The 18305-nt window shown below is 48.1% G+C and overlaps 1 protein-coding gene and 1 non-coding gene across 2 annotated transcripts in view; both read right to left on the reverse strand.

Annotated features, from left to right (window-relative positions):
• Positions 1 to 2580: 2580 nt before the first annotated feature.
• On the reverse strand, positions 2581 to 2653 carry TRNAF-GAA (transfer RNA phenylalanine (anticodon GAA)). Its single transcript has one exon. It is a non-coding gene; the product is annotated as a tRNA-Phe (tRNA).
• A 3490-nt stretch (positions 2654 to 6143) lies between these two features.
• OSBP (oxysterol binding protein) overlaps positions 6144 to 18305 on the reverse strand; it is a 35651-nt gene continuing 23489 nt past the window's right edge. The window contains exons 10-14 of the mRNA XM_077748725.1: positions 12914 to 13017; positions 11396 to 11491; positions 10503 to 10684; positions 8590 to 8810; positions 6144 to 8486 (exon numbers count right to left, since the gene is read on the reverse strand). Of these exons, the coding sequence (XP_077604851.1) occupies positions 8344 to 8486; positions 8590 to 8810; positions 10503 to 10684; positions 11396 to 11491; positions 12914 to 13017 (746 nt within the window). The 3' untranslated portion in view covers positions 6144 to 8343. The remainder of the gene's footprint in view (positions 8487 to 8589; positions 8811 to 10502; positions 10685 to 11395; positions 11492 to 12913; positions 13018 to 18305) is intronic.

An 18305-nucleotide genomic window follows, 5' to 3' on the forward strand; every position in this document is an offset into this window, starting at 1 on the left:
CTCCGCCTCTACGCACGCGCGCTCTCAGCCCTGCGCGGGCGGACCCGCCTCCTCCTACCTCTCACCAGGACCCGCTACTGTTCGCACATTGCAGATCCCTCGCTACCTTTCGGTCCTCTGGGCCTTTGCACATGTTGTTCCCTCGAACTGCCATGCCACCTCCCTTTCACTCCTTCCCCTCGCCCGCCCGAGCAGCGTGGAGAACTCAGCTGAACCGCCACTCTCCCTGGGAAGCACCTCCTGGTGACCAGCACCATCCCTAGTCGATCGACGCCTTCCCTGCCCTTGCGGAAGGGCCAGCGTGGAAATATGGGGCAGCGAACCTTTGGGAGCCTCGTAATCAGTGCTTTCATAGAGGAAGATCCAAGTGCTTTGGCAACACAGACGGACAATTAGCACGCGGGCGGAGTAGAGCGTGGCGGGGGGGGGAAAGACATGAAAACTGTGTAGGTATATGCCAGGAGGGCGAGAATGGTGCTTCGGGCAGTCTTCCTGTATTCTCCGAGCTTCTTGCTTGGATCCCAAGTGCTTCCCGCAGAGATCCTCCCTTTTCCCCTCAGAAACAAATGTGTACAACAGTGAAAGAGAGAGAGGGATTATAAGAAATTGGCCCACAATTGTGGAGACTGGCAAGTGCAAACTGAGTAGGCCAACAGGCTGAAAACTCAGGCTTGGTGTTCATGTTGTAGTCTTGAGTTTAACTTCAGGAAGGCAGTAAGCCGGAGACCCAGGCGGGTTTTCTATTTAGTGCCTTCTCCACCAGGAGACGCCCGGCTTGGCTCTTAAAACCTTCAGATGGCTGGTTAAGGCCCAGCCACATTACAGAGGATAATCTGCTTTACTCAAAGTCTCCTGAGTTACCTGTTAATCACACCTAAACACCTTCCACAGCAAGCAGCATCAGGACTGGTGTTTGACTGAGCAACAGCAGCCTTGCCAAGGGGACCTATAATATTCCCTGCCACACATGCTGACATGTGTATGCAACACGCAAACTCTGAACTACCCAATCTATTAACACATCATTTTGTTTTCCTTCTTTTTGACCAGCATTAGATTTCAAAATGCATCCTTGCACCCAAGAACCCAAAGGTTTGGGGCACAAAGCCCCTCATCAGGTAGCATATTGGCACAGATGAACAGAAAGGGGAGGGCATATAAATAGGTCCCAAAGCAATATTTCTCCATGTTGCCTTTCACCACTCCTAGGGTTTTTAGAATATGAGGACTGAATCACCATTCTCTGTGTCCCCATGTCCCAGCCTGGCACCCAGCTAGAAAGAAGGCATGCCTAAGTGTATTTTGTTCCATTGCACTACCTTGAGTTGAGTGACTCATCATCTTAACAAGTTATTATAATGGTCATCATCATCATCCAACCCAGAGTCTCCAAATTTCCTCTCTCCTCCACCACTATCCCAGACCAGTGTAAACAACCGTGCAAGCCTGGGTCAGGTAGGATGGTTTGATTCCCTGCGTTTCCTGGGAATCCCTGCGATGGCCTCCTCTGATGGTGATGGTCCCAAATGCGTTTTGTACATTTGGAGATTTTGAGAATAAGGAACTACCACTCTGTTCTGAAATCCGGATCATCCTGACTAGTTCCTCAGGATATTTGCAGGGGCGCGGTGGGGCAGGGGGCGCATCGAGTTCAGAGCGTATGTATGTACGTGTGTGTGATGTTCAATAGTGGTTTGTGATTTACCAAATGAATGTTTACATTTAAGTTTCTGGGAAACGAATGTGTACTTTGTATGATCCACGCGATATTTGAAACATACTATACTAAAAACAAAACAAAACAAAAAAAACCCATTTGTTTCTTTGAAATTCAAATTCAGTTGGGTGTCCTGTAATTTGATTTGGTAACCCCGCTGTAGACGTGAACCAGGAAGGGTTGCCCGTACTCACCACCATCACCGCCACCACCCCAACAACAAAAGCAGACCTAGGTGCTTGTTTCTGTTAAACCAGCTGGACCAAACCGAAATCGAAGGTTTCTTTGGTGGAGAGAGAACCCGGGCTGTCAGCATCCCCATCGAGCCCCCGCGCGCCCAAGACTAAGCCTCGCGCCCTTCGCTCCGCGCCCCGCGCCCTTCGCTCCGCGCCCCGCGCCCTTCGCTCCGCGCCCCGCGCGTGCGGCGGCGTGGCCGCTAAGCCCCCTGCGGAGCCCGGGCGCGCCAGGACCTCGGACCCGCGGGAAAGGTCCCGGCGCCAGCAGCTCCCGGAACGTCGCTGGAAACAGGAAAGAAGGCAGAGGGCTAGACTGATCACCAAGCAAGAGAGCGTTGTGCAGTGCATGCGGTGAGCGTGGTCTCAGCCAGATCCAAGGTCGGGGAAGGGACCCTGACTTTAACTCGAGCAGTTTAAAAGCAACGACCTCTATCTCTTTTTGGTTTCCAATTTTGTCCACTCCTGGAGGGGAAAAAAGGCAGGGCAGTCCCTCTGAGTCTACACCCCAAGCTCGTGTGGGTGGAGAATGCCGGCCCCCCGCCCCCAGGGGGGCCCCGGAATTCTTTCATAATGAGACCTGAGCCGCACGCGGAAGGAGTTACTGCTGGCAGTGACAGCTAAAACCAGTGCCGAAACCCGGGATCGAACCAGGGACCTTTAGATCTTCAGTCTAACGCTCTCCCAACTGAGCTATTTCGGCAGGTTGCGAAAGTTGCCTTCCGCATTTCTGTAATGAAATAGTATTTGTTCCGTTGTAACAGAACAGATCAGAATAGGTTCAGCTGGAGGTAAGCATCTAGCAAATATTATAGAAGTGATAAAGCAAAGCCTCTGTGTATAAGCTAGAACTGGTAAATAATATTACTTTTCTCAGCTGTTTGGACTTAAGAAATAGATGGAACTGAACAAGAGGGCCATGTGTTTACACAGGCTGCATATGTGGCTTTTCAGGTTTCCTCCAGATGAGGTATGCGTAGAGTCGTGGCATCTGTATGCTAAAACGTTGATTATCCTAACCTAAATCGTGAAAATATGCCTCCGTTTTTGTAACCCCACCTGGACGTCTTTAAACTCTCAAATATACAGACACTGTCAAAAAATACAGTTGGCTGAGACGTCTCTCAAACTCTAAGAGGCAAGCTATGGTTTAATAATATACTCTAATAGGTTGATTTTATTCCACCTCCTCCTATTTCATAATTTTGCATCCCTAGCATTCGCATATATAAAATGACCGAGCCCCAGCACTAGCTGGATCAGGATCTCTGCAGAGGGGGCTCAGGACTGTGCATTTTGTAAATGGACCAGGTGAAATTTAATGAACAGCCCCTCTCAGCATCCCATCCCTCAGTCTCACAAAAATGTAGCCGTTACCAAGAGATTGACACTTTAAGTTGTTTACTCAACCTCTTTATGGGGAGGTCCCGCTCAGAATGTCCAAAAATGAACCCATCTTTCCCTCTAAACTTACCTTTCTATCACCTTCTGTCTGAATTTCTCAAGGTAGAAAAACACAATTTCCTCCCTCTCTGTTCTGTACCCATAATCAGACCCAAGTGCTGTTCATTCCAGTTCGGGGTTTCTGGGCTCCCTCCGCTTCTCTTCATCCTCACATCTTCCCCAGCCTCTTCACTGATCTTCCTACGTGTAATTCATTTCCCACACTAGAACCCTTCACCCTGCTTAAAAATCTTGCACGGGCTCCCTCCTTGAGAGCAAAAACCAAGACTTCTTTCTTCAGATGGGCTGTAGCCTCCCATGACTTGGGCCCTTCCTCTCTCCAGTGCTCTCTCCTCGCTCTGAACACCCACCACTCATGCAGCCATCCAGGCACAGGATGCTTTCCTAGACTCCCCTTCATCTTCGTCCACGCCGTGTTCTATACATTGCCCTTCCCTGTTAACCTGTGGCTCTTAACCCAGATACATTCTCCTCCTTCTAGAATTCTCTGACATGTCTCCATAGGCCTCCTCCCCACCAACCATTCCCTGCAGGCTGATGGGCCCCCTCCAGTGCTTCCACCAGCTCTAACTGCCTGTTTGTCAGACCTCTTTCTCACCATTTGTGTCCTTAATGTGTGTTACATAGCAGACTGGAGTGGATGCTGAGAGAGAGAGGAGAGAGAGAGACAGGGAAGAGGAGAGAGAGCGAGCGAACAAGAGAGTGCTATATCTCAGGGCCAACTTCTTTCAAAAAATGTTTTTACTTATTATTTTTGAGAGAGAGAGCGTGAGCGGGGGAGGGTCATAGAGAGTTGGGGGGGGAACCGGGGGGCGGGGGAGACAGTATTCAAAGCAGGCTCTGCGCTGACATCAGAGAGCAGGAGGCAGGGCTCAAGTTCACAAACTGAACCAGGAACCATGAGATCATGAACTGAGCGGAAGTCAGATTCTCAACTGGCAGAGCCACCTGGGAACCCCCCAACTGGTTCTTAACTTTTAAAATCACCTGGTTAAACTCAGGTGTGACCTCTGCAAGGCTATTGATTGAGCTCTTTAGTTTTTGCCTTTAAAGAGGCCTCATCTGGCCACCCAGCCTCCTTCGCCCGAGGGATCAGTGTGAACGGGGAAGGTAGTAGGGAGGAGGGCCCCAGGCGAATAGAGCTACCCATTACTTTATGAGCTTGGAATGCTTCCCACCGGACAGGGCAGATCACTGGGCAAGAGCTTTATAAACGTCTAGAAGCAAGCTCTAAATGTTGACAACAATCTTAGAGTTTCACAGGGTATATACCTTATAGTGAATAAATTCCAAAGATTTTTCTACACCTCCTTTTAGGGTTGTTTTTCATTTATCTTGCTGAAAGTAGAGTTGGCCCTTAAAATGTAAAGGTTTTACCTCTTCTGTGGGACCTCCAAGGTCCTTGACAAGGTACTAATTTATACTTGTGCTGGGTTATCATTTTGAAGCATGAGGGATCCCAGCGCATCAGGTCACAGTAGCCCATGAAAAGATTAGAGAAGGGATTGTTAATATGTTTCAGGTACATTTGACCGCCCCTTTTGGAGGAAGCCATATAGCACAGTGCTATTCAAGATTGCCGGATGTAGGTCTCACAAGTGCAAGGGTCTACTGCAATGGTTTTCCACTTGCCAAGAAAAAAAAAAACGGTAAATTGCTGAATTATCGTCAAGCCCAGCAGTGTGGATCAGGCAGACTTGAACAGATGAGTGGCCTTACCAAGAGCCAGGCTAGAACACTCCCTGGCGACACAGCTCATTTTGTGGACAGGAGAGCCTGGAGAAATCAAGGAGCCTGGAGGCTGAACTCCAAGGTTGCTCCTTCCTGCAGGTGGACCTCCAAGGTGGCACTTTCCATATCACTAAGCCTTTGCATAATATGACCTAATACAGGAGGAAATGACTTCACTGCCAGCTGCCTTCCAACCCAGTTTCTCTGAGGACACAAGGTTGTAAAGGTCACTGACTCGAGAGTCAGACAAGCCCAGCTTTGGATTCCAATGCTGTGACCAACCAATCAGCTGTGTGACCTTGGGTGACTTAGGGCTTTTTTCCCCTCCCAGTGCCTTTCTTCATATTCAACATGACGATTCTAAAATTTACCTCTTAATTGTGTGTGAGCCAGACAGTGTTCAGAATCTGTAACTCAGCCCACTGGACCCAGGAGCAGATCAGGGCCCGAGCCTGCCCTGATGTGCCGCCTCTCCGGGCCCTTGGATTCCTTCGCCCACCTCTCCCCGTCCTGAACTTTACAGTGGAAACCTAACGAAGCCTTTTCACAGTCCCTAATGCTCTCCAAGGCCTTCAAATCAATACCCCATTGCTTACGTTTCAAAGTACAGAATTTGAATCCCTACATGAAACAGCTAAGAATCTGAGAATCTACATGGGCAAGTGAAATTAAATGCAAGAAAACTTTTATTTTTGGAGGTGAAACAGGCCCAACATGAAAAGCACTAGACACGGCTCCCCTGGACCCAGGGAGGGACACGGACGATCACATTCCACTGAAGTGGAAGGGGCTGTTGAAACTACTCTTCTGCCCACAGGCCCTTGGGAATGTTGCCAAATGGTTGAAACACCTAGAAACCCATGCCCCATTTTCCTTTCAATTTCTCGCAAAGACTAGCTGCCCGCCTCCCGAGAACGAACCAGCCCCGGGCCAGCCCTCCAGCCCCTCAGCCACCACCGCTTCCCTAGTGGGAGTACAAGTGAATCAGACAAACGATATGGCTTTTTAAAAATTATTTAATTTAGTAGTTTTCTTGGAAAAAAGAAACCGATAAGGCAAAAAAAAACAAAAACAAAAACGAAAATATATATAGTTTTGTTTCGATGTGACTTCATTTCACCTGAAGGACTCAAAGCTTCTCCATTAGCAGGACTCTGACTGGGGATCTGGCTGGAAATGTAGTGCAGATGGTGGAGGAAGAAAGGGGGCCGGGGGATAAAGCAGAGCTGTTCAGTGTGGTTGAGGAATCCCCGCTCTGGCTGAAGTCCATCCCCTGATGAGGTCACGGCCTTTAGGAGCCCTGCAAAAGAAGACGCAGCGCGACCCCGCGCCTACGGTGGGAATCGGGGTCTTGGAGGAAACTCCCGGGCAGCTGCCCCTTTCTCAAGTGCATCGCAGCTAAGAAGGGAGGGATGGCGAGGAAGGAACAGAAGTACTCATCAGTCTAGTGTAAATCCCATTCCCACGCAGGGATGGCTTCCTCTGGAATGATATTTCCCCCAGGACCCACCCTGGCTGAGGCTCAGCAGTTAAGGAACAGAAACAAAAAACACTAACAAAAAGCATACAAGGAAGGCACCTCAATTTGTGGTCCTCAACCAAGGGTGGGCTGCACGGGGGTAGATCTGGGAACGGGATGGCTGACACAAATACAGAACACAACATGAAGGAAGCCAGGGCCAGATGGGAGGGCTTCTCTCACCCACCCCCACACGACGGCACTTTCGGCCCCACGCCCTGGGAAGAAGTTTCTTTCGGGAAATCAGCTGTGTGTGTTCCGATGTGGACAGAGGCGGAATTAAACTGGAAATTACCGTCCTCTCTACCCACGCTCTTCCTAACAGAAGAAGGAAAAAAGGCAGGAAAGAGTTAGGATCTGGGTTTCCAGAGTCGGGCAATCGGGAGAGCAGAATCGCGACAGCAGGCAGGCATCCATGACACAGCCCAGGGATCGAGTCCCTGCTCAGTAACTGCCACACGTGATCCTACGCCGGTTCGGGGCCTGCCAGCCCCTGAAAGATGGAAACCAGGGGAGGCCCCAGCCCAATCAGTGTGTCCGAGAGAGAGTCCCAGGGAGACAAATAATACCAAAAAAACAAGATTCTTAATGGGAAGAAGGAAAATCAAACAAAAAAAATTAGATTTTTCTCTACATATATATAATATACAGGTATTTAACACATTATTCGAGAGGTGGCTCCAGTCCATAGGGCTTGAGAGATGGTGAAAACTTTTGTTCCAAATTAAGTCCTTCTCTCAAATTCTGAAAGGGGCAGGTAGTGCTTTGCTCCACACGGGGGCCCAGACCCAACTGGTGTCGCGCTGGGAGAGGGAGATGGGGGTGGGGACAAGAAAGGCGATGCAGGGTGGGGGTGAGGAGGAACGGGGCAACAAAGTGACTTGCGGTCTTTTCCATCCTGCTTTGTGTTCTCGGAAGTTCTCGGCCTGAGGAAGTCCGTAAAACTCCCTTGTGAGGATAATGCGACCCTCCTACCGACCACCAAAGTGGCCTCCGGTCGCTGTCAAAGACGGAGAACAGCAGAAGGGTATTTTACGCAAGTGAAGTAGAAACTTCCAAGAACGTCACTCTGAATACGCCAAGCTTACAGAACAAGCCCCCTCGCCAGCGTTCCGACACCGCAGTTACCTCTGGGCGGACATCCCACTGAACCGACCCCGTCTGTGACCCCGTTTCGTATCGCCACGTCTATGCTCCCCTGCGGCCATTCACAATGCCTCCGCTGGTGAGTCTTACGCGCTCCTCTTTGAAGGAACTGCTATGTTCAGCTCTTGCTCTGAACAGCACCAAAATGCCCCTGAATCATCATCTCACGTGGACCTTGGCTGAGCAGGGTTCTACAGGGGAGGGCGAATGACATCATCTTAAAATGGGGGCAGAGGGAGAAGGAAGAGCCAAGAGGACTTGACTTTGCAGAAGTGGAGTAACGCTAACTTTCAGCCACGGAACCTCCCCCTTACAAACAGGTATCTAGTATGTCGATTTCAGTTTCAATCAGCTAAGGCAACCAGCCAATCACCACCACTGGGGTCTGCTTCTGGTGATTGATTTGGAAAAAATGATTGGTTAAGACAGACAAACTGGAGGAAAGCGCTTGGTGAGAGTCACAAGTGCCAGCTTTCCCGCACATCCTCTGTCATCTTCTCCTTTGGATCCTCCTCCTTTTTGTTGCTGCCATTTCAGAAAATGTCCGGGCATGAGGTCCAGTCCTGTTTTTCCTTACATTCCCAGTATCCTCCCCTATAAATATGGGTTAACTCCTTGGTAACAGGGTCCTTCTTCCGTTCAAACCACAGTGCCTTATAGGGATCGTAGGGCGTGCCTAGGAGGGAAAGTGGGGGAGGGGGAAAAACAGAATGAGAGCCAGAAACACACCAAGTGATTCCCCACATGTCAAGAAAGAGAGCAGGAGGCAGGTTCGTTACCATCCTCGGTGGCTTTCATAGCTTCCGCTTCTCTCTTCTTTCTGGAAAGTCTTTGTTTTTCCTCCAGGCGCTGCTTCTCAGCATTGGCTTCATCCCAGCGCCCATTTTCCATCAGTCTCTGGTCAGGCCGCAATCGGCTGTCTGTGGGGGCGGTGCCACTTTCCCAAGCATTGAGCGTGAGGGCGAGCTCTGAGAAGTAGTACATGTTTTCTGCATTCTTCCTGCAAGTAAAGGATGGGGGAGAGAAACGGTGATGCCAGGACCCAGGCCCTGGTTAAGCAGCAACAACCCAAAGATGACCTTCCCAAAGCTGTTCTACAGATGGACAGACTCTAGGACCAGGTCAGGCTCCTCTAGTTGAGACCCAGACTGGACCATTCCCTCCCCGGGCATCACTTGTGCCAGCAGTTTGCCGGGCCTGTACTGTGCTCAGCGGAGATCAGGAAGAATGGAACATTCTACTAAATGAACATTCCTTATTCCTAGTCTCTTTGCTTTCTTTCTTTTTTTTTTAAATGTGCTAAGTCTTTTTTTTTTCAATGTTTTATTTATTTCTGAGAGAGAGAGAGAGAGAGAGAGAGAGAGACAGCATGAGCAGGGAAGGGTCAGAGAGAGAGGGAGACACAGAATCTGAAACAGGCTCCAGGATCTCAGCTGTCAGCACAGAGCCCGATGTGGGGCTCGAACTCACGAACCGTGAGATCATGACCTGAGCCAAAGTCAGACGCTTAACCGACTGAGCCACCCAGGTGACCCCCTTTGCTTTTTTTTTTTTAATAGTTTATTGTCAAATTAGTTTCCACATAACACTCAGTGCTCATCCCCACAAGTGTCCTCCTACATGCCCATCCCCCCTCCCCCCACATCCATCAGTCCTCAGGAAACTAACAATAGAACTCCCCTATGACCCAGCAATAGCACTGCTAGGAATTTACCCAAGGGATACAGAAATGCTGATGCATAGGAGCACATGTACCCCAATGTTCATAGCAGCACTCTCCACAATAGCTAAAACATGCAAAGAGCCTAAGTGTCCATCAACAGATGAATGGATCAAGAAGATGTGGTTTATCTATACCATGGAATACTACATGGCAATGAGAAACAATGAAATCTGGCCATGTGTAGCAACATGGATGGACCTTGAGGGTGTTATGCTGAGCGAAATAAGTCAGGCAGAGAAGGACAAATATCATATGCTTGCACGTATAGGAGGATTAGGAGGAACTTGACGGAGGAACAAGGGGGAGAAGAAGGGCAGAAATGGTGGGGGAAAGGGAGAGAAGCAAACCCTTTGCTTTCTTTTTAACCTGTTTCTGGAATGATCCTGCTGTTACTAAACACTGGGTAAATGAGATGACAGGAGACAAACAGCCTCCATCTTCATTCCGAATTCCTGTACATTATCTCAGAGATGTTTAGATGGCCACTGGGTCTCAGGCTAAATTGTTAATGGGTAGTACGCATCTTTCTCCTCCAGCTGCTTCTGAAGAGGTTTGTCTGTTTTATTTTTGAGAGAGAACATGTGACTGGGGGAGGGGCAGAGAATCCTAAGCAGGCTCTACACTGTCAGCGCGGAGCCTGATGTGAGGCTCGAACTCATGTGTGGTGAGATCATGGTCTGAGCCGATGTCAGACACTCAACCAACTGAGCTACCTGCTTCTGAATAGTTTTGCTCTAAATTATAAATATTTTTTGGCAGATGTGACTTGAGTCATTTCAGCTTTCTTGACAAGGCACACTACCCCTCAATTCATACAATGGCAGCCTTCTGGTAATCTCTCCAAAAGTTCTGATTCCCCTGGCTTGATCCCTCACATGGTTCAGTGGGAAAGAAGGCAGAAATGCCACCAACACCGCTCCAAGGTTGAGGTCAGAGTGTTACCTGGACAGCATGGGCCCTGATACTCACGGTAAGGGGTTCCTTTTCCACAGCATGACCCTGCTTTCCTCTGCCTCATGGCCCCTCTGTCGAGCATCACCCCCATTTTCCCCAACAACTGGCTGCACTTTGAAACAATCCATTTTCTCATCCCATGTCCCCAGAAGGGCAAAGTGAACTCTTCCTGATGGATCGGTCACTTCCCCGGTCACCTGCAAGGGTAGAGAGCAGGGCTTGGAGCACGGTGGTAGGTGTCGGGAAGCGCACCTGCCTGTTCTGGCGACCTAAGTCCTTAGGGTAAGTGCTGGTTAGATGCTGCCATGGCAAACACCGGGGAGCCACCCAGATTATTCTGGTAGCCTTTTCTGAGCTGCGTAAAATAAATGGCCATGAGTTGGGTTTCATCGTTTTCTGGTACAAGGATTTTTGGCACAAAGACACACGCGGGAAAAGGCTCTACTGGTAACTTGGACTTCTGGCATTTTCTTCTCCCTGGAAGTCAGAGACAGCCACAAGCAGATTTAATCCCCGACTCTTTACAGTCTGTCAAAACTGATGGGGCAGTTCCGCTGTGGTGGTGACATGACTCACGCTCAGACCTCGCAGCGGTCAGGCTGCCCTTCCTTCTTCCTGAAACCCTTCTATTGGTCCAAGCTCTCATTGCTCTTGACTTTTACTTTCTTACTCAATGTCTTTCCCAGAAAAGAACGGATTTGATTTAATACAATCTAGTCTCCTTTCCTGCTGACTTTCTCCTTTCCTTCTCCCTTCCCCCCCACCAAATCACCGCATACATGTTTAGGAGATGTATATGTATGTATATGAGACTATCTACCCATCCATTATCTACACCAGCCCCAAAGGAGTAGGCTTTCTAAGGGATACACACAAAGGAAAAACATTTGAACTTCAACTCTTCTTACCTTTCTTGCCACATCACGAGAGAAATAGCTATAAGGAACGAATTTAAGATTGCACTTGTCGCCTGTCTTGTGATTCACAATGTCAATTTCACCGGACTAGAAAATAAAAAGCATCATGGATTGATTTTATTTTTTATTTCTTTATTTGTTTAATGTTTATTTATTCTTGAGAGACTGAGAGAGAGCGTGAGTGGAAGAGGGGCAGAGTGAGAGGCAGACATGATCCGAAGCAGGCTCTGTGCTGACAGCAGACAGCCCAATGTGGGGCTTGAACTCATGAACCGTAAATCATGACCTGAGCCAAAGTCGGTTGCTTAACTGACTGAGCCACCAGGTGCCCCTTATTTACTTTTAATGTTTATTTATTTATTTTGAGAAAGAGAGAGAGAGAGAGAGAGAGCGCGAGCGAGCGTAAAGGATGAAGAGTAGGAGCTCTGCTGTCAGCGCAGAGCCTGATGCAGGACTTGATCTCACAAAACATCAAGAGTCAGGCACTTAACTGACTGAACCTCCCAGAGGTCCCATGGCTTGATTTTATCAATCCCGGAGGATTTGAATATCGGCCAGGCCCCATGCCTCATAATTCTTCACTTCACCATCTTATGCTCTTGGACTCCCTCGCTTCTGGGTTCTGGTCTCGGCCGACCCGAGAAGCCGTGGGACCCTTTCAGAACCTTGGTATTCCAGGCTGGGATCAGGACCAAACGGCCTTCTGGTTTTCTTTCAGTTGTGTGTCACGTTAGGTGGCCATACGTTGATTTGCACAGAATAACTGACCTTTTCCAAACCAGTCCCCCATCCACACCCTTCACGAGCTCTGCACTTAACAGAGTAGCCTACTCCGAACTGCAGGGCTGCATACAGCAGGGCCTTTCCACACACTGTTCATTTCGTTCTCTCCTCCTTTCTGTCTTCCAAATCCAAACCACTTTAAGACTCAGCTTCAGTCCCACATCTACTCTGAATGTTTTCCTGACTGCTCAGACGGTATTCCCTTTCCTTTTCTGAATTTATTTTGCAACCATTGTCGTAAGAGCAAGTAATTAGATGTTATTTTGGTACAGTTCTTACACTAGGGTATTGTGTTAAATACTTTTCAATCTCTACATATTTGTCAAGGGTCTTCAGTGCTACAGTAACTCTTTGAAGGACAATGTCTTATCTGACTTTGGATCCCCGAGACCTAGCACTCTGCCTGGCAGTAAATGTCTGATGAATAAAGAAACGATGAAGAGTAGGAGCCATGTTTATTATTTTCTTGTACTTTCATAGTAGCCAACACAGTCCTGGTAGAGCAGTCACTGACTGAAGGTTATACATTGGTCATTTACAAATAAGAATTTGTGGTTTAGAAACTCAGGAAGGTCGGGGTGGGGCTACTGCCTGAGAGCAATTCCTTAGGAAAGAAGGATAAATCAGTAACAATCCGGGACAAGTTCACATGTCCTGGACACTGCAAAGACGTACCAAAGAAGGTATTCTTCTGAACTTCAGCACACTTTGGGCACCTCTGCTTACCTGATCTATCCACAACTTGCCCACGATAATGTTGTGCACCGTTGTGGTAACTTTTTTCCAAGTGTAGTGGTGCCCAGTTGCATGGAAAATACAGTGGATGCTACCTGGAAACAGAGAGAAATATGCAAATGAGGCCAAATATTAGGATAAGAGCACCAAGTTAGCTACAAACAACAATGGGTTGATTTTCTTCTATCAGTATTTCTCACTTCTAAAAGGAGAATAATAAATCAAAAAGGAGTTACAATCTTTTTTAAATGTTTATTCATTTATTTAGAGAAAGAGAGAGAGAGAGCGTACAAGCAGGGGAGGGAGGGAGAGAATCCCAAGCAGGCTCCACACTCAGTGCAAGGCCCAATGCAGGGCTCAATCTCACGACTATGAGATCATGACCTGAGCTCAAGTCAAGAATTGGATGCTTAACCGACTGAGCTCCCCCAGGAGCCCCAGGATTTATAGTCATCTTAAATGTTGGAAGCACGGATTGATTTTTAAATTTATGAATAAAATACAACTAAACAATGACAAACACGGAAACTGATAGGGTGCAGGTAGGAAGCGATATTCTGCAATTGTAGAATAAAAATGAAAGCAAAAGCTCTGATCTTTTCACCAACTCTGCCTGCCCAGACCATCTGCAAAATTGACAGAAACAGGTCAAATCTGCCCCAACATGAAAAGTGAAGCTGCACTGTGGAAAGGACACGCTGGCCGGCAGGACTGAGGGCCAGGCCCTCTTGTTAGTCACTCTCTGTGTGACTGTAAGCAAGCCACTTTTCTAAGGCCCCTGACAGTACAGGAGACATAGTGGAGAGAGCAGGGGCTTTGCAGTGAGGAAAAACTAGGTTCAGTCGTGGCTCCCCACTCAGTAGATGTGTAGATGTTACACAGAGCCTGGACTGTGTAATAAAGAATCTGTCTGGTCTTCACACATGGTTCCTGGGAGGGACCCTCGAAACCTGTGGGATTTCCTAATAGTAACATCTGTGTTGTTCATGGAGGCCCTGACAGTTCACGCCAAAGAGCTGACACGGTGGACCCCTAGATTGCTTATGCTCAAGATGAGGCCAGGCCGGAAAGATCAACCATGTAGTTAAGAGACTTGGGACTCTCAATCACTTGAAATCAGCCAGACCTCCCAACCTCCTGGGAATGGTATTCTCTCTCTCTCTCGGGAAGTAAGGAGGCCTAGATACTCAGTGCAGTTATGTGGCCACGATTCAGTCACGCCTACCTAATGAAACCCTAACAAAATCTCTGGACAACGAAGCTTGGTGCAGCTTCCTGGCTGATGAGCATATCAACGTGCCAGGAGGGCTATGGGTCTGGACTCCGTGGGAGAAGGCATGGAAGCTTGAGTTCATGACCCTTGCAGACCTTGCCTTATAGGTCTCCTCATTTGGCTGGTCCTAATTTGTACCCTTTATAACAAAACTGTAATGGTGAGAATAGCTTTTCCCTGGGTTCTGAGTCATCTTAGCAAATTCTTGAAACTGAAGGCAGTTGGTCAGAAGTACAGCTGGCCTGGGGACCCCCAAATTCGTGGCTGGCATCTGATGTGAGGGCAGTCTTGGTGGGGACTGTGCTCCTAATGGATGGGGTCTGTGTGAATCTGGGTGGTTAGTAACAGAACTGCATTAGAGTACTGTATCCTGGATAGGTTCTGGAATCCCCCTAGGCCTCTGCTTTATCATCTATAGACTTGGGATAAGCAAACCTTGTGCACCAAATGTCTGTTTATTTGCCCAGTAAAATGTCTGAAATATCATGGACAATCAGGAGATATGGTCTTCTCCTGTTTTAAGGAGTTCATCTCACACACCAAACCCAAAAGTGATGTGAACATAGGCGACTACAGGTTCAAAACAATAAAAACAAGTGAAAGATACACAACAGGTATGTGCTGTGAATACAGTCACTTACGGGAGCAAGAGAACTCTAAGCTCCCTCTGCAACCACTAATGAACAGAAGACTAATTATGTGTCTTTCTCGTCCAAGAGATTAAAATAGCCCTGCTGGCTGCGGCGGCCATGTGACGATGACGCCAGTGAGAACAGTGGCAGCTCTGCTGAGAGCACCTGCTGTGTCCCAGACGCTGAGCTATGTTCTCCTCGTACCTGATCTCATTCAGTCTCAACACCTGCCTTTCAAATACCTGTGCTGCCTACACATAACCTCAGTCCCTTGATCAGTACCTCTTCCACCACCCCTGCCATCGAAAGCCACCATCGCCTCTTGCCTGAAGCTAACAACTTTGTTTTGGTCCCAGCTTCTGCGTCAGTCACCTTATAGTCTCTGGTCAAAATGATCCGTGTCAAACATGTCCCAGCGACACTGTCAAATCTCTCTGTTTCTTCCCTCTGCAGCTGAAACAGAACTCAACCCCCTTCCCTGGTGTACACACCCCTACAAGAGCTGGCCCCTGCCCGCCCCTCGGATAGCACTCGGAAGCTGCTGGAGGCTGAGTGCTTCTCGAGCATGCAGAGTTTGCACCCCTCTGAGGGCCTTGATCTCTAAGGGGTTCCCTTGCTGGGACACTCTCCTGCAGATCATCTTCTGGTTGGTTTCTTTTTGTTAGTTAGGTCTCTGCTTCAATTGTCTCTTCAGAGACAATTTCCTTGATGACCGTGTCCAAGGAAGCACAAACACACTTGTTTCGCCACCATTAACCCCTATCTCCACTTGCTCTATTTCTTCACGGAATCACCACTAGATAAAACAAAGTAATTGGTAATTGACAATACATAATTATCATGTAGCTGTTTGGTTACTTTGTGTGTCTGTTCCAGAAACGAGTGCCCGCTAAGTGAGGGCAGAGTGGCTTTGTTCACCCCGACACCCCCACAGCACCTAGACCCGTTTGTGGCATACAGTGGACACTCCAGCTGCGGGCACTGTTGTCCCCTGCCTTGGTTTCTACTGCTGCTGGAACCCAGTGCCACACACTTTATGGCTGAAAACCACGTGGCTGTTAAACTGTTGCAGTTCTGGAAGTCAGAAGTCTCAAATCAAGGTGTCAGAAGGGCTGTGTTCACTCTGAAGGCTCTACTGGAGGTCTGTTTTCTTGCCTTTCCCAGCTGCCAGAGGCCACCACATTCTCCAGCCTGTGGTCTCTTGTGTCACTCACATCTCTTGCTTCTGTTGCCACCACCTCTGACTCTCCAGCCTCCTTCTCGTAGAAATCTTTGGGATTGTACTGGGCCTATAGGAATCCTCCAGAATTACCTGCCCACCTCAGAATCTTTAATTTAATCACACTGCAAAGTTCCTTTCACTAGGAGCAGTGAGAGAGCCACAGGTTCCAGGGATTATGATGTGGACATTATTTTGGGAGGAGGGAGCGTTATTCAGCCCACCACGTCCCCATTTTACCAACGAAGACTCTGAGCTCAGTGAGAGGGAGTCGTCTTCCCAAGGTCACACAGCTAATGAGTGCCAGAGCCACAGTTCAAAATAAGATCAGAGTATCTGTACAGCCCAGTACCATAACCTTGTGACCCAGCCTGCTGATGTACCTGTTGCTCTGTAGTGTTCCTGTCAGCTCCCAGAAAGAGTGGAAAAACAAAGAAAGCCCCACGAGTGCCTTCCTTTATATAACATTTGTGTCTTAGAGACTTGGCAATAAGTGAAAGATCTAAAAATGGAGGCTCCTAAAATATTTGGGAAGGAAGATCCCCATTTCACAACGGTCAAGTAAAGGACTTCCATATATCCTGAGCCTTAGAAAAATCCATTTTTTTCCCAGTAAGACCGATTGAAGAACTCTAGCAACACATTATCAGAATCCACTTTTTCAGAACTCTAGTAAGAAACATGAGCTTTGTGGCACCTTAACTCGCCATACTCCCATCCTCCTCTCCCCAGGTTGGCAGTAGCCTTGAAAAGCAGCAGCCTCACAATCACGGCCAACACAAAAACCAGCAAGCAGCCTAGCCAGCGCTGGAGGGAGCAGACGCTCTTAAGCTCCCCAAAAGACTGATCTCCAAGGAACTGTCACTAACTGGCCTGTCTGGTGGTTCCTTGTAAGTTCCCACTCCCGGGTCTCATCTTTATTTGACCTGACTGAGCACCTGCTCACCTAAAACAGCTTTTTCCTGGTGGTGATGATCAACACAACCAATGGCAATTATTTAACACAGCGGCTGCCTGAGGTGGTGTTCACAATTGGGGCAGTTAATAAACAGCGGCCTCAGATTCCAAATCTGATAAAAAACATTAATCTACATATCCAAGAGGTACAATGGACTCCAACAGGAAAAACTCAAAGGGCACCACACTGAAACCCATCACAATCAAATTACTGAAAGACAGAGAATCGTGAAAGCAGTAAGAGAGAAGTGATACATCACATATAAATGACCCCCAATAAGATTATCGGAAACCTCAAGGGCCAAAAGGCAGTGGGAGGACATATCCAATGGTGCTGGAAGAGAAAAAATTATCAAACCAAGAATTCTGTATCCAGCAAAACTATCCTTCATAAACAAAGAAAAACTTCAGACACTTCCAGACGTACAAAAACTAAAAGAATTCATAGCTGACACATCTTCCCTTCAAGAAATATACCAAAGGAGGGGCAACCAGGGGGCTCAGTCGGTTGGGCATCCAACTTCAGCTCAGGTCACGATCTCACAGTTCTTGAGTTCAGGCCCTGTGTTGGCCTCTCTGCTGTCAGAACAAAGTCCACTTCAGATCCTCTGTCTCCCTCTCTCTGTCCCTTCCCTGCCTTCTCTCTCAAAAATAAACAAACACTGGGCACCTGGGGGGCTCAGTCGGTTGGGCATCCAACTTCAACTCAGGTCATGATCTACAGTTCATGGGTTGGAGCCCCACATGGAGCTCTGTGTTGACAGCTCAGAGCCTGGAGCCTGTTTCAGATTCTGTGTCTTTCTCTCTCTCTCTGCCCCTTCCCTATCTCTCTCTTTCTCTCTCTCAATAATAAATAAATATTATGGGGCGCCTGGGTGGCTTAGTCAGTTAAGCGTCCGACTTTCGCTTAGGTCATGATCTCACGGTTCGTGGGTTCAAGCCCCGCATCGGGCTCTGTGCTGACTGCCAGCTCAGGGCCTGGAGACTGTTTCAGAGTCTGTGTCTCCCTCTCTCTCTGACCCTTCCCTGCTCAGGCTGTCTCTCTCCCTCGCCTAGAAATAAATAAAACATTAAAAAAAAATTTTTTTTAAATAATAAATAAAAAAAGTCTATGGAAGAGAATTCCTAGTAGATATCCTGAGAAGCTTAATGCTCCAGAGAGGGTCCATTTCCAAACAACTGTATGTCTCTGTGTTGATAAAATCATTCTGCCTAGAGGATCATCTCCAGTGATTACCCTACAACTTTCTGCCACTAGCTTTCAGTGAGCATCTTTTGCTCCCAACTCAATAGCAGAAGACC

The sequence above is a fragment of the Crocuta crocuta genome, unplaced genomic scaffold (assembly GCF_008692635.1).
Source record: "Crocuta crocuta isolate KB4526 unplaced genomic scaffold, BGI_CrCroc_1.0 scaffold323, whole genome shotgun sequence".
Taxonomy (NCBI): Eukaryota; Metazoa; Chordata; class Mammalia; order Carnivora; family Hyaenidae; genus Crocuta; species Crocuta crocuta.